This window comes from Juglans microcarpa x Juglans regia, chromosome 3D, assembly GCF_004785595.1.
Source record: "Juglans microcarpa x Juglans regia isolate MS1-56 chromosome 3D, Jm3101_v1.0, whole genome shotgun sequence".
NCBI classification, from domain to species: Eukaryota; Viridiplantae; Streptophyta; class Magnoliopsida; order Fagales; family Juglandaceae; genus Juglans; species Juglans microcarpa x Juglans regia.
The window spans coordinates 12,010,578-12,037,288 of NC_054598.1; the positions used below are offsets into that span (position 1 = coordinate 12,010,578).

At 35.9% G+C, this 26,711-nt stretch overlaps 4 protein-coding genes, 1 long non-coding RNA gene and 1 other non-coding gene across 6 annotated transcripts; 3 read left to right on the forward strand and 3 right to left on the reverse strand.

Annotated features, from left to right (window-relative positions):
• Window positions 1–204: 204 nt before the first annotated feature.
• On the forward strand, window positions 205–6,426 carry LOC121254915 (probable methyltransferase PMT2). The gene is given in 7 exon segments (XM_041155146.1): window positions 205–648; window positions 1,383–2,046; window positions 2,181–2,382; window positions 2,581–2,875; window positions 3,593–3,982; window positions 4,361–4,438; window positions 6,153–6,426. Coding segments are annotated over 6 exon segments (1,854 nt in total). The 5' UTR covers window positions 205–648; window positions 1,383–1,389; the 3' UTR covers window positions 6,385–6,426.
• On the reverse strand, window positions 6,142–6,736 carry LOC121254916. The gene is made up of 2 exons (XR_005938745.1): window positions 6,590–6,736; window positions 6,142–6,548 (listed from the first exon to the last, which is right to left on the reverse strand). It is a non-coding gene; the product is annotated as an uncharacterized LOC121254916 (long non-coding RNA).
• A 4,322-nt stretch (window positions 6,737–11,058) lies between these two features.
• On the forward strand, window positions 11,059–13,083 carry LOC121256578 (protein PHYTOCHROME KINASE SUBSTRATE 1-like). Its single transcript, XM_041157425.1, has 2 exons — window positions 11,059–11,255; window positions 11,433–13,083. Exon 2 carries the CDS (start codon window positions 11,465–11,467, stop codon window positions 12,980–12,982), a length of 1,518 nt encoding a protein of 505 aa, XP_041013359.1. The 5' UTR covers window positions 11,059–11,255; window positions 11,433–11,464; the 3' UTR covers window positions 12,983–13,083.
• Window positions 13,084–15,910: 2,827 nt separating this feature from the next.
• On the reverse strand, window positions 15,911–18,998 carry LOC121255952 (sphinganine C4-monooxygenase 1-like). Its single transcript, XM_041156521.1, has 2 exons — window positions 18,487–18,998; window positions 15,911–16,561 (listed from the first exon to the last, which is right to left on the reverse strand). Exons 1-2 carry the CDS (start codon window positions 18,706–18,708, stop codon window positions 16,007–16,009), a joined length of 777 nt encoding a protein of 258 aa, XP_041012455.1. The 5' UTR covers window positions 18,709–18,998; the 3' UTR covers window positions 15,911–16,006.
• A 3,658-nt stretch (window positions 18,999–22,656) lies between these two features.
• On the forward strand, window positions 22,657–22,740 carry TRNAL-CAA. The gene has a single exon. It is a non-coding gene; the product is annotated as a tRNA-Leu (tRNA).
• Window positions 22,741–22,797: 57 nt separating this feature from the next.
• On the reverse strand, window positions 22,798–26,291 carry LOC121254059 (origin of replication complex subunit 6-like). Its single transcript, XM_041154024.1, has 10 exons — window positions 26,057–26,291; window positions 25,891–25,937; window positions 25,696–25,800; window positions 25,509–25,589; window positions 25,145–25,256; window positions 24,971–25,033; window positions 24,780–24,867; window positions 24,615–24,685; window positions 23,409–23,505; window positions 22,798–23,298 (listed from the first exon to the last, which is right to left on the reverse strand). Exons 1-10 carry the CDS (start codon window positions 26,174–26,176, stop codon window positions 23,219–23,221), a joined length of 864 nt encoding a protein of 287 aa, XP_041009958.1. The 5' UTR covers window positions 26,177–26,291; the 3' UTR covers window positions 22,798–23,218.
• Between the last annotated feature and the right edge of the window lie 420 nt (window positions 26,292–26,711).

Here is a 26,711-nt window from a genome sequence, read left to right on the forward strand (position 1 = left end):
TTATCCCAAATATCAGTTTCTATTTTTCTATTTGTAATACACTGTTAATTATAAGAAGATATATTTTTCAATTCTCATTTACCTCTTAATTCTTCATTTAGAAGCAAAAAAAACTAAATTAAATTACTAAGTTGTGGGAAACTACAAAAACAGAGATCCTCATCTCGTACTGTGTGATTATACGATATTATAATAATATCTACTTAAAAAAATCCAGAGACAGAGAAGGTGAAGGGATCAGGGAGGGGGAAGCTGTGTCCCTCGGATGTATTTACCAACCAGTGCCATAGTGCATGTTCGTGCTCTGAAAAGAAGGCAATATTCTCAGACTCCAATCCATTACATATCTCAGTCCTTTCTTCTTCTTTTTTCTCTCTATTAAGTTCGCTGCAAAAATTTTGATTGCGACGCTTCTAGGGTTACCCTGGATTTATCAGCAGGTCCCACTGTCATTGGATCCCCCAACTCTTTCTCATTCGTTCATTCAATTTCGGTTACTCATCATTGTTGTTGCTCAAGGAGAAGAAAACAAAAAGAGGAAAAAAAAGAGCAGTGAGATTTTGTATTTTCCTTTTTTACTTTTTCTTTTCTGATAGGCCTGCCAGATCTTCGGCTACCTTGTGCGTCTCTTCAATCTTCATGCCATTGGTAAGAGATCTCTATTTTAAGCGCCATTTTTGGTTTCCTTGTATGCTTGCTTTTTCTATGATTAGAGCCGGATCTATTTCCTGCTAGTGTAATAATATTGTGAGGGGATAGTCAAGCTTCTTAGTTCCGAATTTTCGTTTATTTGATTAATTTTACCCGCTTTGGCTGCTGAGTGAGCCGAACAAAAGCTTTGATGAGTTGTTAAAGTGAACCCAACTCAGGTTAGTAGTTTAACTAAGCTGTGTGGAGTGGAGGAACGATTTTGGCTTCATTTGTTTTTTAGGATGCTAATTTATGGAAAGAGTTTTAATATTGAAACGTCTAAAACTTTTTCGAAATGGGATGAAATGTTATTAATTTTATTTTCCTATACTACATTTTCTCTGAAAGCAGAAGGAGCTCCATTATGTGAAATATGGGTGCTTGATTTTGGAGCCAAAGGAACACTGGAAAAGAGTTTCTTCGAGGTAGACTGGTAGAGGAAGTGCCATTTGAGACAGTAGATCTAGAGCTACCTTTTTATTTAATATATATTTTGTGTTTTTGGAATTCTTGCTTTACACTGATAATTAGGGATGATTGAACATGGTTTTTGTTCTTCTCTGAGGCTTCAGTGGTTTCAAGCTTTATTTGCAGTTACGCTGATAATTTACTGATTTAATTGGCAGTTTACTTGTTACTTATCAAAAAATATTTTGATACATTGTGTTTGAAATAACTAGTTTTAATTTTAGGTACTATATGGCAATGAAGACAAATTCTGCTGACGGTAAGACTAGGAGCTCTATACAAATTTTTGTTGTAGTTGGTTTGTGCTGTTTTTTCTATATACTCGGTGCATGGCAGAGAAGTGGTTTTGGGAAGGGAGATAGTATAGCTATGGAGATAACTAAAGGTGGGGCAGACTGCAATATAGTCCCAAATTTAAATTTTGAGACTCACCATGCTGGTGAAGCCGGGAGTGTCATTGAATCTGAATCAAAACTCAAAGTTTTTGAGCCATGCCATCCTCGTTTCACTGATCACACACCCTGCCAAGAACAGAAGCGCGCCATGACTTTCCCCAGGGAAAATATGATTTACCGAGAAAGACATTGTCCCCCTGAGCACGGGAAGTTACATTGCTTAATACCAGCACCCAAGGGATATGTAACTCCATTTCCCTGGCCAAAGAGTCGTGACTATGTACCCTTTGCAAATGCACCATATAAGAGCTTGACAGTTGAGAAGGCTATTCAGAACTGGATTCAGTATGAGGGAAATGTATTCAGGTTTCCTGGTGGAGGGACACAGTTCCCTCAAGGGGCAGATAAATATATTGATCAGCTTGCCTCTGTAATACCAATTCATAATGGAACGGTTAGAACTGCACTGGACACTGGTTGTGGGGTATGTTAAGTTCTCAAATTTCTAAAATATTGTGTTACCCGCTACATCCTTTTTCTCTGTTTTCTGGGAGGCGTATAAGCTTTTCCTATATAACCATTTGACTACTAAGATTCTAAAAATGGTTTATTTTCTCAGGTTGCCAGTTGGGGGCATACCTTTTGAGTAGGAATGTTATCGCCATGTCATTTGCACCAAGAGACTCACACGAAGCACAGGTTCAATTTGCACTTGAAAGGGGTGTACCTGCTGTTATTGGTGTTTTAGGTACCATAAAGCTACCGTATCCATCTAGGGCCTTTGACATGGCTCACTGTTCTCGTTGCTTAATTCCATGGGGTGCAAATGGTGAGAATTATGTATTGTGACAGAATATATTGATTTGGAGCATTGAGCTTTTGATTTACAAAGGACTTGTAGTTTTGCCAATTTTTCTTCCCTTTCCCCTGCATCCTGTCCTATATGGCACCTTTATATTGTACTGAAACTGTGATGGAAGCACTGTAACAGTATGTGAAACTGGATATGATATATTTCTCTGTGCAGATGGAATCTATCTGATGGAAGTTGATCGAGTTCTTAGACCTGGCGGTTACTGGGTCCTTTCAGGTCCTCCAATAAATTGGAAGAATTCCTACAAAGCATGGCAACGTCCCAAGGAGGAACTTCAAGAGGAACAAAGAAAGATTGAAGAAACTGCCAAACTACTTTGCTGGGAAAAGAAGTATGAGAAGGGTGAAATTGCCATTTGGAGAAAGAGGTTAAATGCTGATTCATGTCGTGGCAGACAAGATGATTCACGGGCTACTTTTTGCAAATCTGTTGAAGCAGATGATGTCTGGTATGCATATGTTTAGAAAACAAAATGTTGGAATTCATCCAAGTTATATATTAATCCATTATATATATTTTGGGAGTAACCCAGGTTTCACCACCACCCAAAATAATGGCCTTGGATTTAGGGTACAAGACCTTTTTGTCTCTATAATTTATAGCTAGTTTCAATCTAGTCAAGTTTACAAAATTAAAAATTAAATCCTTTAAAATTGTTGCAGTGTCATCCTTGGATCAACAAAACTTACTACGTTGCATGATTATTGTTGAAGTTGTATGGTAGACTATTGTTGCAGGGAAAAAAATCAATAAATGGCCATAGCTAGGAGATGGACATTATTTGAAATTTTACATTCCATCTAGTCTTCCGATGTACTATGTTTGGCAAATAAGCCATAACAGCGAGTTTAAAAGAGTGAAGTATATCATTGTAACGATTTTGAAATGTCGAGGATTTGGTTTTAGTTTTTAAATTTTAGGTACTAAATTGAAACAAACTAGAAATTATACGGACAAAAGGTGTCGAATTAGATAATGTCTAGTATGCATGCTTTTAGAGAATTGCCTTAAAAAATTTTGACGGTAACTCAGGTTTTACCATCATCCAAATGAATAGCATCTGGATTGTAACCTAGCAATGTACACTGCTTTATTTTCTGAGTTATTTAATGGTATATGTATTATATTTTGATTCCACCTAAGAAGGTGCTATATATTCATACAGGTATGAGAAAATGGAAGCATGCATAACTCCATACCCTGTTGTCAGTAGTCCAGATGAAGTTGCTGGTGGGGAATTGAAGGCCTTTCCAGAAAGGCTTTATTCTGTTCCTCCTAGAATTTCTAGTGGATCTGTTCCTGGAGTTTCTGTTGAGACATACCAGGAGGACAACAATAAATGGAAGAAGCATGTGAAAGCTTATAAGAAGATCAATAAACTCACTGACTCTGGAAGGTATCGCAACATCATGGACATGAATGCTGGTTTAGGAAGTTTTGCGGCTGCACTTGAATCTCCCAAATTGTGGGTCATGAATGTTGTGCCCACTATAGCTGAGAAAAATACATTGGGTGTCATTTATGAGCGAGGATTGATTGGCATCTATCATGACTGGTACAACTTTCTCAACTTTCTAATTCTGTTTGATCATTTCAGCTTTGAATAATCATTTTTGCCTACTTACTCATTTTGTAATTACTTTTTGCTCTAGTATCTTTACTTTTGTTCTGCTTGTAAAAAATATAAATTTGCTTTTGTTCTAAATGTAGATGGTTCTTGTAGTACTTACTAGAAAATGTTTGCTCGGTTATGGAGATCTATTTCACTACATGTTCACATTGGCCCATCTTGTGTGGGGTTATAAATCCACTATATGTGCCTACTACTGTGGAGTTGTCCAACCACAGCATTTTTTAATCTTGTCTTGTTTCTTTCTTTTACTTTCTAGCTTTTTAATTATAATTACTAATTTAAATCATATTCCTTGTTCAGGTGTGAAGCTTTCAGCACATACCCTAGGACATACGACCTAATTCATGCTCATGGTATTTTGAGTTTGTACAAAGACAGGTAAGTATTTCTTGAAATATTTATATATTCGAATCCTGTCCAAGTCTTTTGGGCTCCCTTAAGTGTCATTTCAGCCTTTTTAGGTTAGAAGGATGTGATACACTGGGCTCATAAATATTCAGCAGTGTTTATTGAAAAATGTCTTATTCTTAGGCTCCACATCAGAATAATTTGGCATTATATTCTTAAGTGATTTCTGTTTATGGGTAGGACATGATATTTTTGGCTTTCAATGTGCCATTGAGCCATAAATAGGAGGACTATTCAAGCCAGGTTTGTCTGAGCTTTGCCTGGGCCTGGCATCTTCAGGGCTTCTTGGGAAATTTATCTCATCCCAAAATTCTCATCTCATCTACTTCCCAAACATAATTCAGTTACAAACATTTTCAAAGTAATCATTACAACTTTTTCAGACTAGTCATTACAACTTTCCCAAACTTTCAAACAAAAAATAAAAAACAATTCAACTTTTTTAAATTCTCAAATAGAAATAATATTATAAAACTATATTCTAACAATATTTTAACTTTATAATATTTTTTATTCAACTTTTTCTCACTCCTTTTCCAAAACTCAAAAAATACTCAACTCAAACTATCTCACTACTATTCACAAATTATCTTACTACTATTTACAAAATTCTTATCTCATCTCACTCTCCAAACAAGCCCTGATCTCCCTACCCACCCCATCCACACACAACAGAAAGGAAAAATGTGAAAAGACCTACCCAAAGCATGTTGGAATTGGACGCTCCTATCTTAATTTATACCTATCAAGCATTAAAATATGGCTTAGAGTGAATGAAGTTGATCCACTTTGATCATAACTCAGTGGTCCAGTGGCTTCATATTGCTTGCCTAGCTAGATATTCCTGCATGATGCTTTCTTTAGGCAAGACATCTAGTGGTGTTGTGTCTCTAGCTGCCCAGGCCGTGCCTGATTTTGTCTTTTATTGAGCTGAAGTGGACCCAATAAATAATTGATTTTGGACTTGTTGACCATTTGTGCTAGAAAAAGCAAGGCCGGACCATGGATGTTTAATTTGTGAGCTCCTATTAGTCTTTTGTTTTTGGCACCAGATATCCGGGAACAGCATCCCGACTAATCTCGGGAGTGCACAGGCCCTCGAGAAGAAGTTTTCCGCAAGTACATCTGGGATAATTCAAGGAAAAAATCTCTCAGTCTAATGGACCATAGGAATTGTTTGCATCTAAGAGGATTTGAACCTTAGACTTGGAGGGAGCATACCACCAAGTTCAAAGTGTTTACCACTTGAGCCTTTAAAGTGAGCTGTAGTTCAGTGGCTCTCTTGCAGCTTTGTGCTTAAAATGGCCCTATTTAAAGCTTTCCTAGTTTGGAAGGGTCCCTGAATTGAGGTGAAGCGGAGCCAATTCCTAGCAGCTTTGTCCTTCGAGCAGATTTCCAGTTTGATGCTGTAGTGTTGTTTTCTATAAATGCCATATGGCTCAACATTTCATCGAAGGCCAATCGTTGGTAAAAACCGTTTAGAGGATCCAATCATGATGAAACGAAATTATCCTGCTTAATTTCGGGAACCTTATAAATATCTTAGATGAAATTATCTTGGCTATTAGCACATCTGTAGTACTTGCTATTGATAGAATCAAGTATTTTTGTTTCAGATTCATCTTTTACTTTTGACATGCCCCTGTACTTCTGTAACTTGTATGTACTGCTAAACAAATGCCAGATGCAATGTGGAGGACATTCTCCTGGAGATGGACAGGATTTTGCGACCTGAAGGTGCAGTCATATTCCGTGATGAGGTCGATGCGCTAATCAAGGTGAAGAAGATAGTCGCAGGGATGAGGTGGGACACCAAAATGGTGGACCATGAGGATGGTCCCCTTGTTCCTGAGAAGATATTGGTTGTTGTGAAGCAATACTGGGTTGCAGGTGGAAACTCAACATCCACCCAGTGAGTTCTGAAGAGGAGAATCGGAACCTTGGCAAGGTTTGGGCCGGCAATCTTCTTTGTTACGCAAAGTCCTGGCCCAAATTCGCTTATTTTACAACGGGCACTTTTGCTGCTAGAGTACTCTAAAAGCATATGGAGAAAGGGCTTCATGATTCATGTTTAACTGACCTCACCCAGCCCAATGTTTCTTTCGTAGTGATATATCTGACAGACAAGCTAGAAAGTAACAAGGCTATGCGTGTAAGGTTTGTGGAATTATTCAATTTTTGGCATCCATTAATTTTCTGTGTGGAATGTTACAGTAAAAAGACATTCACGTTTAAGAAATCTTCTTTCTGCTAGGAATGGAATGCGCAGTGAGATAAAGATTAGTCTTAAACCGACCCACATTTACAAAGGTTATTTAATTTTTAGAAAGTGCTATTTATTATCACTTTTGTAAACGTGACACTTTTCATCGATCATTTCTTTTTCTTTTTCTTTTTAAATTAAAAATAACCAATGTCAATTTATTATTATAGGATAAGAATGAGATGATCCCGTAATATGTAGAATCTTTCGATAATATAAAAGCATACATACTTCATGCCTGTGATAGAAATGAGACGAAAGTATATTTAGTATCCTTCAACTGATTAATACGGAAAAAAAAAAAAGAGTTCAAGATCTCGTCCCTTTTGAGACGCCGATAATCAATTCTGTCGGAAGGGTGCAGAGAATAGTGGTTGCAAACATTACAACGCAATCGAAACAAGGTCCACCCATTTTGTGTTTATGGAACTTCACAGATAATGTTCAAGGGGAAGTGAACCTGGCCGAAGAGGATCTAACAACAAGCGGAAATGATGGTGGACATTGTCCCTGTACGCGACATATTTTGTGGCTTTAAATTGCTTGAAGGCCCCTGTATGCATTCAGATTCACTTCTATTTTTTCAGGTAACGCTAGGGACAGGTTTAAGGTGGGTAGATTTTATGCAGCTTCTTTCAATAAAAAGTAAGATCGACCAGAAAGTGGGTTTTTGAGTAAATCCTGTTTTTTTTTAAGGAAAATGTTATACAGCCCCTCAAGTGTACCGTTCAAAGTTGTCGCTAGTATATTTGTGTGTTTTTTTTAACATTAAAAAAAAAAAAATTTAAAAATTGTATGTGCAGACCCCTTGTTAAATGAAAAAAAAATCATTTTAAGAGAGATTAGGAGAGATATTTTTGTAATTTTAAAAAATTTTAAAGATAAAATTACCTAGACTTGCATTGTAGTCTTCAAATAGAGACTGTACGTAACATTATTTCAAAAAAAAAAAAAAACCCTAAAATGTACTAGGAGTACACTCAAGGGTTTGAGTAGCAGCACCCTTTTTTCAAATGAATACGATATCTTATATTGGATTTATTGTGAGGAATGATATAGGAGTTATTTATCTTTCCCAAAATATCCTTATGTTTGAATTTCAATTATGTAAGACTTTGGAAAATTATCAGGTACTCCAGAGTTTAAACGACGTGGTACTTTCGTCCTCCTACAGTATATATGTCATGTAATTATAATTGTTTACGTAAGCACCAATTTCAATTGAGATGGTATCCTATAATAGGATGATAGTACCACTCATCCGCACTTCAAGATTACTTAATAATTAATCTTATTTAGAAAATATATTTAAAAATTAAATAAAATTTATAGAAAATAAAAAATACATATTTCATTTTAAATATTTTATTTGTTTATTATCTAGTGCCGATTAAACCATGTTCGTTTATGTTTTTCTTTAGAATAAAATAATTGCTCGCTTTTATATATAAATTCTATAAATAGTCACATTGACATAAAAAAGAACATTAAAAATAAATGTAACAAAACTCATCATAAATAAGCAACTTTTTTGTACACCCTTAATGACGGCCAACAAATTAAAAAAAAATAAATAAATAAATATTAACTTAGACCAAATGCACCATAAGAGTTCTATAAGGGTCATACCATTTGACAATTTTTTTTAAATCAATAAAAAAAAAATTCTTTTTTCACAATGTTGAGTTTTCTTAATGGATTAATTCTCCAAATTCACAAAGTAAAATGATTCATTCGGTTTAAAAAACTTATCAAATGGGACTTTAACCATCATCATTTTCCATCTCTTAATGGTCCAAAGAAAATCAACCATCAGTGCATCACCAATTCCGTTGGGATCATACCATATATAAATATATATATATATATATATATATATATATATATATATATATATATAAGATCTTCTTACCCAACGGCCACCGTGCATGGAATAACGATAAATTCAATGTGTTAATTATTTGGAAGCTTACTTTAGCTAATCATTTATAAGATTATGGAAGAAGAATGAAGCTCATTGTAATTTGTAGCATGCAAATATCGATTTCCAACTTCAATTCCATTTCATGATCTCCAATCGGGATTGAGTTAGAATTCGGAACTTTGTCTCACCATCTTCCTTATATATTCTATCGAGGTAGTGGCTCTCTCTCTCTCTCTCTCTCATTAGAGTGACTTTTGGAATTGATTTTGTATATGCTTGGAATAGTTATTTTCCATTCTGTTTTGTTGTTGTTTTGTTATAATATTCTCTGTTCAAGTTTGATCCGTGTACGTAGCATTTTGTTTTTCTTCTACAGAATTTTTTCTTTTTGGTGACTGAATGTAATTTCGACTCCAACTTCGACATCAAGAAGGCAGAATGGAATAAGAGTTGGAGTACTCCAAACTTGACACACTAACAGTACCAGAGGTCGGAGTCATGGATTCCTGCGTGCTCCATCGAACAGAACAGAAGTACTTAAGCCATCCACCAACATTAAAAAGGCTTCCCATGATAATTCAACTCTTAAAACTTATCACCAAGGCCCCATGCATTGTCCTCGATCGAGGACCGGGGCTTGGTTTTATGGTGGTGATATTTGCGTGGACTAGAACCTCTCTCTAAAAGATGTTTGGCTACCGATGAGATTTGGATGGGATGGAAATGTTTCTTTGTTCAAGTGTGCTGGAAATTCGAGCATGGAGACAATGCATGCGTGCAATGTTCTCAACCCCATATATTTTGCTTTTATTATTATACTATTTTTTCAAAAACGCATTCCCAGCAGTTAATTTGACAGAATTATTCACGTCAATTTCCATATCACAGATCAGGGTTGATGAGGGGACCCATCTCAGGGTCATCTTTGAGGATCACATGATCAATATACGTAGATTTCAAAGTATTGCGAGTGTGACTAAACCATATCATACCACTTAATAAGTTAATATTATTGGGATTGTGACAACTGTACCAATCTTTGTGTGTCCCGCATGCACTTACATCTAACTACATATATAAGATTATACATGCATGCATACATATAGCATCTGCACTCCATATTTATAGAGGAAACATCTTTTAATTTATGAAGTAGTGTTGCTTTTGTGATAATTCATTATATGAAGATTACCAACTAAAAAATCAAAATATTATTGGTGCTGCCAAGGATGAGTGAAACCATTCATGATTGTTCACGGGGAATAATGCATTAAATAATGTGGACCAACCATTCCATTATTTTCCTCTATTATAAACTTGTCAAATTAAATGGCGATCGAACTTCACAATTTAATACGGATCTGTGCATATAATTATATATTATCCAATCAAGTTGGTATTCATGATCTTGTCAATATATATAATTCATACTACTTGTCAAGTTCTCTCATATAGAAGAGCAATTAGTCAAGATGATTCCTTGTCTTAGATACTCGATATCTTCCCAGCATTAAATCATTGAACCCACTAATGTTGAAAATAAAAAGTAATATTAGATTAGGTATTATAAATTTGAGTCTTGCTAGGTACAAGCGGTTTGATGCACCAAATGCGTATCGATGCTGACATGGCTTTTGAAAATCATTTCCGTCTTTAATTTACACTGTTTCATTAAATGAATGCTTTACATGTTAATATCGATGTACAATTTGGTGCACGAACTCGCTTGCAAAAAAATTTTTCTATAAATTTACTATTTAAACTTTATCAAAAATGTTTTAAATACAAAGAAATTCAAAATTAAACTCATAAATTGACATAGTTTGTTTTGGTGCGTATGTTAGATTGAAAAGTTATTTTTACTGTAAAGTAGATTTAACGTATTATATAAAATCCTGTCAAAATTTATAGGTTTGTTTTTGTGAGATTTCTTTGTAATTGTAGTACATGCATCATAATTCATATGATGTTCAAAGTTTCTTTTAATTAAAACTTAACGTGGGTTTAGTATATTTTTTTTAAAAAAAGTTCTATAATTACACTGTTTGGAAGGGTTAATCCATATTTCAAGATTACTGTTCATAACCACCGTTTGTTTTCATAATTCTTCTCAATTCATCTCATCTAATCATTACAACTTTTTTAAATTCTTATAAAAAATAAAATAAATAATTTAATTTTTTAAAATTTTAAAATAAAAATAATATTAAAAATATATATTTTAATAATATTTTATTTAATTTATAATTTTAATCTTATCTCGGCGAAAATAAACGAGAAAGTTAAAAAGAACTTGAAACAAATTTCGCGTCCTGTTAAATATTACAAATTTGTTCATATGGCCTGTGGCCTACCTTACATTTTGCACGCTCCACTTCATGCCTACTTATAGAACTAGTTCTCAATGAGCTGAGCAGATAGCTGTGACCCTCTGAATTCAAACTCCAATATTCTTCTTTCCAGTACTTTTCCCAGCAGCTGATTTCAGCTTTTGATTGCAGAAGAACAGCTACTTCACGTTGGGTTTCTTCCGGCTAGGCATCTTAAGGATCGACCTTTGCGGCTGCTTCGAGTCCAAGCTGTATTCGTGTCCCAAGGAGGTAGTTCCCTCTATATTTTCCCTAGCTCTAGAGTCAAAACTCGTATCGTCTGTTCCAAATTTCCTAGTATTGGGTATTTCTCATTTTCCTTTTGTAGTTTTGTGGTACTAAATTTTTCCAACATCTTTCGAACTCTTGTGTAGTCATTTTCTATTGTTGTTTGGTTTTTTCATGCAGAAATATTTTCTTTAGGAATAAAAAGAACTGTCATGGCTATTGTTACCTTATCAGCTTGCAATACCAGCCTCTCGCAAACTCTGTCCTCCGGAAACAACAGCAACCTCCGCGACGCCTCTTTTTCTTCATATCTGAACAGCACAGAGGAATCCTTTGTTCGTAAACTTGCCGCCGAGTCAAGTGGAAACCTCATACCCATCATGAGCACTGAAGAGAAGAGAACTCACGTGGGAAGGATAAAGGAGGAGGATGAAGAAATTGGAGTGTTTGGTGCCGAGAAGTACTTCAAAGGAGGAATGGATGAGGATAGTCCAAGAACTGCCAGCATGAGTGCAAGGAAATATCTGTACAAGAACGATGAACGAATTGATATAGACCCCAAGAAGAACAGGATTCAGTCAGCAACTCCGAGTGTTCAGTCTGAATCAAGTTGGAACAGCCAAAGCGCGTTACTCCAGAACGGTGTAAGAAATCCTTCGAAGGGTAATACGAACAAGGCACTTGGAAAGAAGATTCTTGCAGGTCTTGGTTGCTCTTGTTCTGATAAAGAGTCTGTCGAAGTTAAAGAACATGGTACTGGTGAAATCAGCTTCAACAAAAGTGCCACTTCGAATGGACTCGAAGGCAAAGTAACCACAAGAGAGCCCAGGAAAGCTGGTCTAGATCAACACCTTGTTGATGCAGTTCAAGTACATAAACCTCGCCTGGAGTACAAGGACAAGGAAGAAATGCACTGCCCAAAAACGGAAAAGTTGGGAGCTGGGTTGAACAGAGAAAACTGTTTTACCTTCCCAAGCTCAAATTCCGGGGCGGGAATTCTGCCCAACAAATTGCAATTTCAAGAACAGGAAGAAGAACAACCGCGAAAGTCGATCGATGTGTTTGGCTCCCCTGTAATGGGAAGGAGAAACAAGTCTTTAGGCATTGAGAGGAGGCTAACGATGTTGTCTTGGGATGCCACTCCAAGAAGGGAAGAAATCGAGTTTTCTGTACCATCGCGTAGAACCTACAACGATACCGACAGTGATGCAAGTTCAGACTTATTTGAGATAGAGAGCATCGCAGGCAAAGCCAACCCATTTCTTGCAAGGCAGACAACAGATGTTGCGTCAGGCTGTGCCACGCCCACAACTTGTTATGCACCAAGCGAAGCAAGCATAGAGTGGAGTGTAGTCACTGCCAGTGCTGCAGATTTCTCGGTGATGTCAGATTGTGAAGAGCTAAGGTCAAGAACCATGACAAGTCCAAGAAAACTGGACGTTTCTGCAATTCCTTATGGCAAAACTAAATCTAATAAAGATATGCAGCGGCGCCGTTCTGGCATTTTGTTGGGTTGTAAGAGCCAAAAAGCTGTGAATGTTGCAGAAGATCATGCCTACAGACCGAATGAGAAGGCAGATGTTTACCCACAAACGCGTCACAGGTCAGACTCCTTCATTCCTGTGACAAGGAAATCTGAGATTAGGTCGGCCAGTTTCAATTCCAAGCCAGGGCAACATGCCTTTGCCACGCAATCACCTCGCATTCCACATCTTTTGTATATTCAGTGACCTAGATTTCTTTGTTGAAGTACGCCTTTATTATATATTCTGTACTGTGTACAATATAAGGTTTATCTCGCAGTAAGTGATATTCATGTCAGGAGTTCCAAGTTACATCTTTTTATGATCAAGATACTGTCTGTGAATATTAAAAACGAATAAAAAGTGCATCAACCTGGCTTTAAGGCCACCACAAAAACCGCAGGATATATTCCTCTCCCTTCATCTATTTTTATGTTTGAGTGCCTTTTCTTTCTCCTTTTTTAGTTTGCTTATTATTTTATATCGTAAAACTTAGAAGAAAAACTTATTTTCTTAGGCCACAACACAAGACATATCTTGAAATTATTAAAGAAATGCATTATCTGAATGCATATAATTGGTTTGTTGCAAACGTCTGGGTGTGTAGAGGTTTCCTGCCTTGTCCTGGCATGTAAGTCGCTTTTAGAGTGCTTCCTCTTTCCAGGCATGTTAATGCATCAGCATAACTTGGTTTTTTGTTTTATTACCTTTGTGGATCTAAACGTGAGGATTAAATAATCCATTTTCACCCTAGCAAGTGCACCTAACCTGGACTTTAAATAATAGCTCATGTGCTGTCATGCTTTTTGTCAATATGTTCTGTCAACCAATCAGCAACAGGAAACATTAGAGAGCTCTAGGACTTTTTCTCTCTTCCTTTGAATGGCACCTTTTTATAGCATTTGAATTGTCAGCTGAAAATGGTATTCAGCAACTATGAAGCGACTGACACAAAAACTACCAATAATGAAAAACCCAGTCAGTAGAGCAAAATTTAAGTTGATCTTACTCTTCACAATCCTGATCAGGAATAAATTCATATATAGAAGACTAGAAGTTGCATAGAAAAATTCTTACCTAATTATAGTTTGTGTAACCTCTGCTTCGCCATTAAGCTGCACTTTCACCTTGTTTCTTATCTGTTCTGCACCAATATTGGCATATATCACAAATCGCATTCATGCCCACCAGAGGCACACAAGACAAAAGCTCATGTGCCCCTGAATGAAGTTCAAATTTCGGGTTATATGTATTGTTTAGACTTAAAAGTGTATCGTAAAAGGAGCACTTTCAGACCAGCTGTTTGATGATGAATTCTCAATTTTCAAGAAAGGAATGTCGGTTCGAGAACAAAAGAAATTAAGATTGTGCAACACAAGGAATGTCCTGTAAAATGACACCCTCAACCACTAGCTATACTCAACAAATATCTGCTGCTACAATCAATTCCATAACCACCTTATAAATGAGGTGGTCCATGTTCATATCGATATTCTACAACCGCCAGTGACTTGTCAAGTACATCGGCTTCAGTGTGGTTCATTCTCATATCATTTTCCCCTTTAAATGTGACCATTTTCAGTCCCTATTGAGTAGATGCTACTGTCTTTTTGATAATCAAGGGGTACATTCTGAATTCTCTTACAATCACCGTATTGAGTCTAATGCTTACCAAGAAAATGAAGAACCACTAGCAGATAAATGACAGAGGGGGCAGCCCTTTGCATGACGGGGTCCAGAAATAATACTCGAAAATAAAAAGCAAATGAGCCATTAATGATATAAAACTATACAAAAGACAACCCATTTCCGCATAACTTATTGCTGGGGTAGACCACTTCGTGGTGAATACAATGCGGAGAATAATATGAAGTCAGAAATTATCCAGAAGCTACAGTGTCAAACTAATGTGAGATGGAGAGTTGTTCTGGAGCAATAAATAGAGAATGTGAGTCTTATATTTTGATTTTTGAATGCTATATTTCACACGTTTTGATTTTATTTTATTTTGTTTCCTGAATCTGCTATAAAATTTGGACTGGTAACTGGTAAGCCTAGAGGATATTGATCATGTTAGATATGCATTACTGTATAAGATGCGAAATGTGATTCGTTCATGTGTTGGACCACTGCGCAATATGGCATTTAATGCTCTTCAATTAGGTCATTAATGCCACAAATGGAGGGAAAATGAGCCTTTCCACTGTGAAAAAAAAGCATAAAAAAATGAGGTCTTCCTATTTTCAAGATACTCACGAAGCAAGAAATTAAACTGTTGTTGATAAAAATATGATTGATACCGGGATGGTTCTCACTCTAACTTCTAATAAATTCATTTCTTCTTCCTGATTGCCTTGCACTATTTTGATTGTTCTTAAGTGATTGTCAGGATCCCACCCCTCCCTCCTCTTGTGGCCTAATTGATACTCAAAACTGTTTGTTTTTAAAACAAAGGTTTTTTATGAAACAAATTTCTCCATGAGAACAATAACACTAGGTTTGATGCATACTCCACAATTCTAGTTAGAGAGGCAAAAATCTAGTCAAATTCACGAATTGTTATCCCAGCATCTCTCAGAGTTTCATAATGTAGCTTAACCTGGAATCTCTACTCTCTACTCCAGTTGCATTGTGATGAACAAGGAGTAATATGTTTATCCGTGCATCTCAGGGGACCCAGGGAAATATACTGGAAGGATTAACAGTGAATAAGTTTCCAGGTTCCAGCACATACTTCAGAAAACCAAAACAGTTTCTCCCAAAAGAACGGAGCTTGTTTTATCATGTCAACATAGAATCAAATCTTGCCAACAGAAATGCATCCCATGAATCATACTCTTTCACATATTAAAGGTCAATAGTCAATACAGTCATGATTTAGATTCCAAGTGAGTAGTTTACTCGACAAAGAAGTACGCGTACTATGGAGGACAAGAAAGATTTTGAAACCAAGTGCGAACATGCAGGCGTCTTACCCTCATAATAGGTTATGGATGCCAAAAAACCACCTAAACCATAGGCATTGAAAACCAAAATGGGACGAGGCCACTAAAGGAGTGTCAATCTTTACATCACCGGTCCTCGTATTCGAATTCATAACAAAATTTTAAAACCTAACAAAAAGCAATGGAAGTATAAAGCAACAATATATGTACATACAAATCATCAAAGCAGTGTGGCCTTTAAGGGTGAAAAATATCAGTACAATGACGAAAAATTATCTATCAACAATTAATCATCCTTGTAGCCTTTAGTAGGCCGTGCTTCAAATCCGCCAGCTTCTCTCGTCTCTAATGAGTAAGGCATATAGGTTCCAAGAATTCTATCCCACAGTACAAAGAATGGCTGCGAAAAGTTGTACTTGCTGCCATAAAGCTGATGGTGGACATCATGATAAGCAGTGTTGTTTTGGAAGAACACATGGAAGAGATTCCCGGGAAGCCATAATCCGCAATGATCATCTACCGTTTTTATGGTGGCAAAGGAGAAGAAGAAGATCGAGACTCGAGGAGACATACCAGAGAGAAGAAAAGATAAGGCGCCACCAATTGTGTCAAGGAGAAGCCCCTCCAATGGATGATTGTACAGAGCTCCAAATGCATAGGGCACAACAAGACGATGATGTTGAGAATGAATATGCTTATACAAGAACTTGCTGTGATGCATGTATCTGTGCATAAAGTATTGCCAGGTATCCAAGACCAACATGGCAGTTATAAACTGTCCAGCTAAAACAATAAAGGAAGACTGTGGAACTGCAGCAGTCCCATCTCCATCTCCTGTCACCTACACAATAACATTTGTACATTAACTATTGATAGCATGGTCTAAGCATAATTACCGTATTCGACAAATCAGCCAGAAATTGTGCACCATTCGATGCCGGAACCAAATGGACTTACTGGCAGAACATTCATCGACGTCAAAGGAAAACAAAGACAAGAAAAAGAAAATGATAAAACAGCTTACAATACAACTGAAGAACAGGCTTGGGAAGAAAAAAACAGGTGTCAGTAATTCCACACAAGCAACAGTCATGTGAGCATACCTTCTTCACCAATCAAATAGCCAAGGCCAAGTTATTTGATCTACACTTTTTAACCAAAGCTAAATGTAGTAACTCCCCAATATGATAATGGTCACAATCACCATCTTCCTCACCAAAGTTGATATCAACATCATAAAAATTTTAGCAGTCAATATTTCCCAATTACTTTGCACTACTTCAAGGTAGAAACTCGTTCTCCAATTCAATTAATAACATTAAATTAGTATCTTTTCAGTCATATATCATATAGTATAGATTTTTTTTTTTATTGGCACGGGTGTTCAGGAATTGCATCCCGACTAATCCTGGGGGTGCATAGGCCCTCAGCAAGGAGTTTCCCGCAAGTGCACCTCGGGTAATTCAAGGGGAAAATCCCCTAGTCCAATGGCCCATAGAGATTGTTTGCACCCAAGGGGATTTGAACCTTAAGACTTGGGGGAGCATACCCCCAATCCCAAGACCTTTACCACTTAAGCCAACCCCTAAGGGTTAATATATCATATAGTATAGATACAAGCGAGGCACAACCCCTTATTCATTTGATACTTTGTAATCTAAAAGTTACACAAAATAATTCTGGAGGTTAGTTCAATATGAGGGCATCACCAGAGTGGCAACCAGGCCTCAAAAAGACCATCGAATCTTATAGGATGAGCCGTAAGAAAAATTTTAGCCTAACTAGACATAACTAGACCGTATAATTCATATGACCTCATGTTGATAAACAGTAACTCGCATAACCATTTCCCTATATGTACCTGGCTACACCTAGCTACCCACCATACATCATGAGTTTACTAAATCGTGTCAAAAAGAAGAACTGCAACTGAACCATCCATTATGAATACTTCTAAATCCACACACATTACAAAGTAAATTTCACCACAACCAACTTATGGGAGATGTTTAAAATAGAAAAGCACAGAAGTGCATGGCCAGAGCGATATTGGCTAATTCTTTTGTGTTTATTGCTTCCTGACCCAAGGAAACCATGTTGAACATATTGAGTTCCAAAATTAGAAGAGGCCCTAAAGTATAATGTATCGGGGAATTCCCCCAAGCACAAATCCATGAAGTTGTAAAAGTTCACTTGAAAAAAGAGCAGAACAGCGTAAATATTCAAGAAAACTAGAAATAGACAAGAAAAAAAGACTCTAAATCATGGACTGAGCTTGCCGAAAAAGTAACTCTATGACCAAAGGTTTACTCAAGATAGACATCGAAACAAGCTAGAGATTCTTATAATCACCAGATGTTATACGATAAGAATAAGCTAGCACTACTACATCCGATCAAACATTACAATCAAGGATTATGTATACTCAAGATTTTAGTAATAAATCCTGTTCATTAACAAGGGCAGTGAAAATATAACAGCACAAAATAATCGTAAAAACATAAATAACAAAGAGAGTGCCATTTCTAGATGTGCCCAATTTTCTCGTACAAAAGCAACTACCTAACAGTAATGTCCGAAACCAAATTAAGTATCCAAATTTTCTATCCCAATGAATACAGATAAAGAAAAAAATACCTGAACTCTTAAGATAATTACCCGACTGAACTGAAAGTCTCATCTATAAACCCTCTCTCATTCCAAAAATTAAAGGTCAGGACTCAATTCAGAGACTAAAAAAAAAATCCTACTTCTCAATACACTTACCTTGAACAAAATGATTGCGACAATAGCCTGAATAGTCTGTTGAAGAAGGACTCCTTTGATCACAGTACCCTTGGACACCAAGTTCTTATCGTCCTCGTCTTTCTTCGAGTGCAACCGATAATTCTCAAAAGATCCCAACAAAGCATACATCCCAGAATACACCCAATACACCACGATTGGGGCAAAAGTGCCCAACAATTCGTCGGAAATCGCAAAACCCATTTTTGAGAACGTGGAGAAGTGTTAGACAGTGAGCGCCAAACGCAGGATTTGCATGAGAATCGAAACGCCTCCCACTTTCCCTCCCCCTCCCAAATCAGAAAATAAAGTCAAATTAAGAAAAGAATAATGGGCACAAGAGCTATAAGGGGAAAGTGTGGAGGTTCCTTTGTTATTGTAAACGAGATTATTCTCGAAGATGATTTTTTTTTTTTTTTATAGGACTCGAAGATGATTAGTCGGCAGATAAAGGGTTGGCGATGGAATTCAATTCACTTAGGGTTCCGTAAAGAAGACGAAGACCGTTTTATGAGGATGGAGGCCCCTCAAAAAAATCCACCTGTGTCGTTGACTCCCGTTTCCTTTGGATTTCTTGAAGGGAATGACTTGGTGTGCTCGAATTTATGTTGAATTCCATGGACTCGATACGTGGCAATTTAAGAGAGGACTAAAAGGCGGGACCCGATATCGATGAAGGATTTGATTTGGACGAGACCGACTTTTGATGGAGACTACCAAGTTGGGGTTTTGTGGGAAAATGATATAAAGTTACAAAACGACGCCGGTTTTGACCTGGCTGACTTATCTCTTCTTTCCTTTCCGATGGGTTGACGAGGACCCGGTAAGCAAAGTTGTGCGCGGCCCATGTCCATGTAGGCGTAGCATGCGTCATTAAGCACACGTGGACAAAACAAATCCCCTGCATAACGACCAATAATATATTCGTTTAATAAAATAGTATAAATTAAAAAGAAAATCATTTTTGTGAGATAGATGATCTTTTCTTTTTTCAAAATTGTTCTTTTTTTATTTTTTTTTCAATAAAAAAAATATATCAACACCAATACATAATTTGATGCGCCAAATAGTTTATACCTAGCAAGATTGATTTGAAAAAATATAAACACTTCACTAGAAATAGATTTTTGAAATGTGACTACAAATAACTGATGAATTCATACATAATAAAATAGAGAAAAAAACACTGAGAGATATATAATGATAAATAAATAAATAAAAGTGAGAAGTTAATTTATACATAAATAAGTTTTTTTCACTAAAATTTGCTAAATTTTTAGAGAGATGTGAATGCTCTAAACAAGAAATTATAATTAATTTATAAAAAAGTCTATTTGCAGTCTTGAGCAGGGGATTACGTGTACAGTCCAATTAATAAATGTGGATAAAAAAAAATTATTTTAAAAATGATATTATTATAATTTTAATTTATTTTTAAACATAATTATTTAGCTTGCATGAACAGTCCTTATTTAGAGACTGTATATAAAGTAACTCTTAATTTATACTCCATCAAGATTCATAGTTGATACAAATGCACTAGAGACTCAATTGAGAGAGAGTATCTACACTTAGGATGTGGTATAAAAATTAGTTTTATACATTTCAATCACATGTTCTCACATAAAAATTGTACTATTTTTTTTTTTAAAAGCTACATTAAGCAAGATTATTTTATATGTTCTACGTTTTTATAATAAACAGCTAATTGTCATATTTTGATGGGAGGGCATACACTTTGAAAATAAATTCAATTCACGAAGTCAATCTGAAATCTTGGGCAGCCCATATATGCCATTTTATACTTATTTAAGAGATTAACTTCAAATGGACGCAGTGAATAAACATTCTAAGAGGAAAATAATGGAACCACATACGCAAGCAAATCTCTCTCTCTCCGCAAGCCATCCCAGCGGACCCAGCCCTGCCTCAACTCTCACTTTCCTACACGTCTATTTTTGGCCCATCGCACCCAAAACCCTCAGTCTTTATCGTCGCCGGCCGGCAATGCCTAGGGAGATCCAAGACGAAACAGATATCTAACATTCCAATTCATTTGAGCGTATATTCTCCAAATGGTTTGTATTTACACTTTCTCTTAACATCATCTTGACAAGCTATACAAATTAACTGTTTTTTCAAACTCATTCATTAACTTAGCACCATAACTCGTTCTTATTTGTGTTGACATTTTCCACCTGATTTATAAGAGATATACCATGACTGGGGAAGAAAGAGGGAGGGAGATATATATATATATATATATATATATATATATATATATATATATATATACACACACACACTAGGTCAAAGAAACGTGCAAAACACGTTTGTCTAGTTAGATCAAACAATTGTTTTACAAAAAATAATATGTTTTTTTATAAAATTTGTAAAAATAGTTGATAGCATATATAGCCTAGAAGACATTGCTTTAACTTTTATACAAGTAATATAATTAATAGAATATTACAAAGGAACTTTAACAAATAAATTAACTATTACAATCAATACTTTAACAAGATGATTAAGTTTGTATTATCAAGATGATAGTATTTAATGGCATGTTTTGGACCAAATGAGATTTATTTCCCCTTTTTCCTATATATTTTGGCTTTGTATGATATTTTGCCGGATAACTGTATAACCTCGTTGAGGATATTTCACTGTTGTGGTTCTGTTTATAAAATTTTGATACTTATGATTACTAAGTTGTGAAATTTATTTTCTTATTTTAATGTACTTTTTTTTATTGGACCCTTCTTTTTTTCGAACTAGGCTTATTTTAGTGTGTTTTATTCTCTTTTGGGCCCAACCCATTCGGATTTGAAGCCAAGCCCATAACTTGCAGCCCAATCCTCCCTTTCTCTCTAAATGGCGCCGTTGTGGCCATAGCCTTTAGGGCTTTATTTCTTTTCCTCCTGCGTGCCGTCTCCTGCTTCTTCTTCTTCTTTACTAAATAACAATGACATAGTGGAGAAGACACTCAAGATCAGAGTATGGTGTGATGCATGCTTCCATTGACACACTAGTAATGGAAGAGGAAATGCTGGTAATCAACTAATACTATCAGCAATTAGAAATCTCCATCACAGATATCAATCAATCATGGAACAAACACAGACCCATGGTGGTGTTGTCAATATCAACGTTGTCAATGCTGCAAGAACCTAGAGAAGAAGCTCCACCATAAGAAGAAGAGAAAATGCCACTAAAAGTGAGAAATACTATTGAAAGAAGTTAGGAGCTCAACTTTCTGTAAATGTTTCAAGGAGGAGTTCCATGAGAAGAGGAAAATTCATAAAAATAAAGAAAAGAGAAAGAAAAAAATGATTGAATGGGTTATCTCGAATTTGGTTCTACTTTTGTCGCATAAGCAGTCGAAAGAAGAAGATGAAATGCCGCTCAAAGAAGAAGTTTTGTTTGAAAAAGTTAGGAGTTCGACTGTCTAGAATTTTTTCAAGGAGTTCCATGGGAACGGGGAAAACTCAAAAAATATGAAAAAATAAAAGGAAAAAAAGAAGATTGATTGGATTATCCCGAACTTGGCTTTGCCACCATCGCACAAACCATATGAAAACACCATTGCACTAAATTTGTCAAACCACACCTTGGGTAATTGAGTAATGGTAGGCAATGAGATGAATCCAATTATTTTTAAAACACTCAAAAACAGGGCTTAAATACTTGCCGTTAACTTTAACAGGGAAAAAAAAAACGTTAAAACAATAATTTTCGTCTCATAGACACTTTATATATATAAAGAGATATATATATATATATATATATAGAGAAAGAGAGAGAGAGAGAGAGGTGTTTGTAAGGGATTTGTGTGCGGTTTCATTATTCTTTGTCTTAAAATAAATGTTAAATACAAGTCTTAAATAGATAAGTCTCATACTAATTTTTTGTAAAAAAATGAATCTTACTAATAAAGAATACAAGTCCTATCTATTAAAAAAAAAAACTATACTTTATCATTGGGATTTACTTTCTTACAAAAAATTTATATAAAATTTATCTATTTAAAACTTGTAGTTAATATTACTCTTACTTAAAATTAGTGTGTAAAAGCCTCTTACAAATGGGAGTTTGGCCCCTAGTCTCGCTCCTAACTATAGATTTAAAACTCTTCTCCAAGAGATCACAGCCGTCAGGATGGCCGAGTGGTCTAAGGCGCCAGACTCAAGTTCTGGTCCTCGTGAGAGGGCGTGGGTTCAAATCCCACTTCTGACACATCAATATCATGTTTTTGGATTGTTTTGGAAAGTACTCATACATAATAAGTGCAACTTGTCAATAATTCCTTTCACGTTAATAAGAGAATCTTTTACATGTCCCATCTTTCTTGTTACATAGCTGGCACCTATGGAAACCACATATACAGAGATGTCCAAAGCTTTAAGGTATTCAAATGTGTGACACAGGAGAGAGCGCATTCGGAAACATTTTTGAAAATAAAAAAGAAACTGATATCTTAATGTAGACAATTATGATCGCCGCTCTGTACAAAATGAGTTGTTTCAATAATGCATGCTAGTCAATTCCTTTCATGGTCCATACAGCACGTGAAAACCAATTATATATATGCATGATGAACCCGACCAACAAGACTCAACACCCTCGAGGCGACAACAATGACCAAAAATTGGAATGTATTCATCCTTGATTCCCCATGTGAATTTCCAGCACCGTATGACTAGACTTTCGTCTCTTACAAAGCCTCCAACTTTGGTGTCTCAGCAACTTCCTTTGTAAAATTGAGGCAAGTTTGCTTGGACCGCTTGCATGAAACTGGAAAATGTAAGTAGATAACATTAGTGTGGGTGACACTCTTGACGTGGGATGTGGCACTGTGGAAATGGAGAAGGAATTTTATTTTGATAATTAAATGTTTTTAGAACCTTTTGCCTTGTTTTGGTCATTAGATTCTATGACAGAAGATTTCCACTCCTCATAAGCATGTTTTTCCATTCGTTTGCGCTTCTTGTAACTTGACAACTGCAAGTGCATCACATCGATTTCATTTGATGGTACGTAATGTGAATTTCAGGAGTTGGCTTAATTTAAAAGAAAGTACACCGAACTGGAACAGTAAATAATCCTCAAGTTGAACATAACACTTCAAGGCAAAATTACCATGTAATAGATAGCAATGTACTATGACAGATTCAAGGAATGGGCGATGAGTGGTATGAGCTATCAGGTAGTAATAAGATTTTGCAGTAATTCACCATCACCTATTTTCTATCTGGATTTGTACTTACATATAACTACAAGCTCAAATCAGAAGTAAAAACTGTGACATTGCCAAGAAAAACTATCTTGGTAATACAGCAAAATTAGTGTTCCGTTTGGACTAAGCACTGTCGATTCATATTCATGTCCTCTGACTTATCCATTAGAAATCTCATTGATTCAACACGTTACAAATCAACTCAGGACACCACTAGTCTTCTAGGACCAGATCCTAAGTATATGCCATAACAATCTATTGAGTTAGAACCTATCACTGGAAACATGTTATACTCTTTTCCTTTTACAAGTATTGGAAACATGTTAAGCTCTTATGGTTCAAAGGTTTGACCAAATCAGTCTCCATTATAATGACAGGTGCGAACTAATCTGAAGTTCACAATTTTGATATAAGACAGGAAGATAAGCAAATCTGTAAAAGAGTCTGCAAAACTAAACAAAACTGTGCCAACTTGAAGCGGATGAAAACAAGCCTTAATCATCTCTTTAAAGATATATAAATTAAAGTTTGCAGACTCTAAAGATGGGTAACCTGCAGACCTAAATAATGTAATCTCTAGCGTTAGAAAAGTGAAGCAAAAGGAAAAACATTGCATCCATATCAAATATCATAACGAGTTCAAGAAGTCAACATGTGAGCTAATGTAGCAATCCCAATGTTATCAGAGTTTGAGAGGACAGGTGATAACAATGCATTGGAAGTTCGCAAGAGTGACATCTTTTAATTTTTTTTATAGGTAAAAGAAATTTTATTAATAAAATTATAAATAAGCATAGCAAGTACACTAGACATATACAAGAGAACCTTTTACTTGACAAGAACTAGATAACAATTTGTGATGCTGTTATAGTACCTCTGGTTCATCATCAGATAAATATCCACCATCCTCAATTTTCCTTTTTTCAGGTAACATATCCAAAAGTTCTGCATGGTAATCAAGAAACAAATTGCTTGGTAATATTGAGTTGATCAAGTATTGACACTACAAAGTGACAATCTAAGCACTTAAGAGACATACCTCGGTTCCCTTTTACATCTCTGGCATCTTTCTTTTCCTTTGCAACTCCAAAAACATCATGGCATAAGTTCTTCATGGAAGTAGAAACCTGCAGTGGTAAACCATAATCAATGTCTAACAATATTATGAGTAAAAGAATGAAAACTATAGTGGGCTACACAACAATGTGCATGGTGGGAAGGCTCCCTTACATTAGAGAATTCAGGTTCAGATGCCCCACAGAGCTCAATCAACTTAAGCTTGTCCACCTTAAGCTGTAAAACAAGCAGTAAATAATTTTGTAAATTGCTCAAAAAGAACAGAAGGCAACTAATTTCCCTGCCTCTGATGGTGAGAGAGACAAAGATGGATTATGAATGAGGTACCTTATGCTTTTTGGCACACAAATAAAATGCCACTGCAGTAAATAAGGGGCGAGTGAAGTCAGCACTTGCATGCCGAGAAGCTGGCAATGAAGCCAGAAACCGTTCCTTAAAACTGGAAAGCAAACATGTTAGCAATTGTTCACATATAAGCATTTACAAAAATTGTACAGGGATCATTGACAATAAACTTTCACCATTTTGGATCAAACACTACAAAGTAATCACTAACGTGTGAAACATCTAGCAAATTGCAAAAGCAACAAACTTCACATTTACAGGAATTTTCTCAAACACAGAGACAGCGTATGAACATAAAGAGAAAGAAGTTGGAAACTTTGGCAATACAAACGGAAATGGGTCTTACATAGATAAGCCCTTTTTCACAAAAGGAATGAGCCTCACACATCCAAACTGAATCGCCAATTCCTTTACATCCAGGTTGTTCCTACAACACCACAAATCCAATCGGATCCAATCTAGGCCCCATTCCCACCAATACATTACAGCAAAATAAAAAATCTTAAAAAGTATAAAGAGAAAGAAACACCCACTTGACGCCAAGACCGTTCTGCAACGAATTGAAAGACCTGTTATAAGCCTTCTCCGACATCCCACTCTGCCTAATAGCAATTTGCCGATCAAATAAAACTCCCAACCTATAATCATTATATCCAATCATAAAACGACTATAGCATCAACAAAAAGATCAAATAAAGTTTTAATCGAGTAAGCAAGAATATCGGTACCTAGTCGCTGCGATTTCCAAGCAAATTATAGCTTTGCAAACCTCTCCCTACAAATAACAACCCAATGTCATTTACCCATTTTTTCCTTGTTACTTTTAAGCAACAAAATGGATTTAAATAAAGATTGAAGTACCGATAATAATACAAAGACTGAAGTGAAACTTACGACGCCGATAATGGAGGAGTCGAACCGGACGTCGCAGAGTCGACGGAGCTCCGCCGCCTTCCGAATCAAGTGCTTGGACTCCGACAGGCCCAGCTTCTTCGCTATGCCAGAGAGATCCATATTCAACCGGGTGATCGGGGGGTTGGGAAATTGGGAGAGTGGAGATCGAGGAGGTTAATGCATGTGAAATGAAATAAGAGAGCGGGCTTGGACTTTGGCCATGAAAAGATAATCGACAGTCTGAGTTGGCGGGAACCGGTTTTGGTTTTCAATTCTTTGGAATTGACGAAATGATTTCCGCGGGAATAATTTGATCCGAAATTTCACTCAACTTTCCGTATTTACCAAAAATAAATAAAAAAACACAGATCCTTCGAAAAAAAGCCAATACCTTTGGTTTTGAAGGACACCACATTGGATGCTGTTCTAAAAAGATTATTTTTACAATTTATCCGTTTGATTAGTAAAATATTTCATCTCATTTTATTATTATAATTTTTTTAAAATTTTATATAAAATATAATAAACAATTCAATTTTTTTAAATAATAAAATAATATTAATATTAAAAAATAATATTCTAACAATATTTTATTTAATTTTTATCTAAAACTATCTCATCTCATTTCACTATCCAAATTACACTTTAATAAATG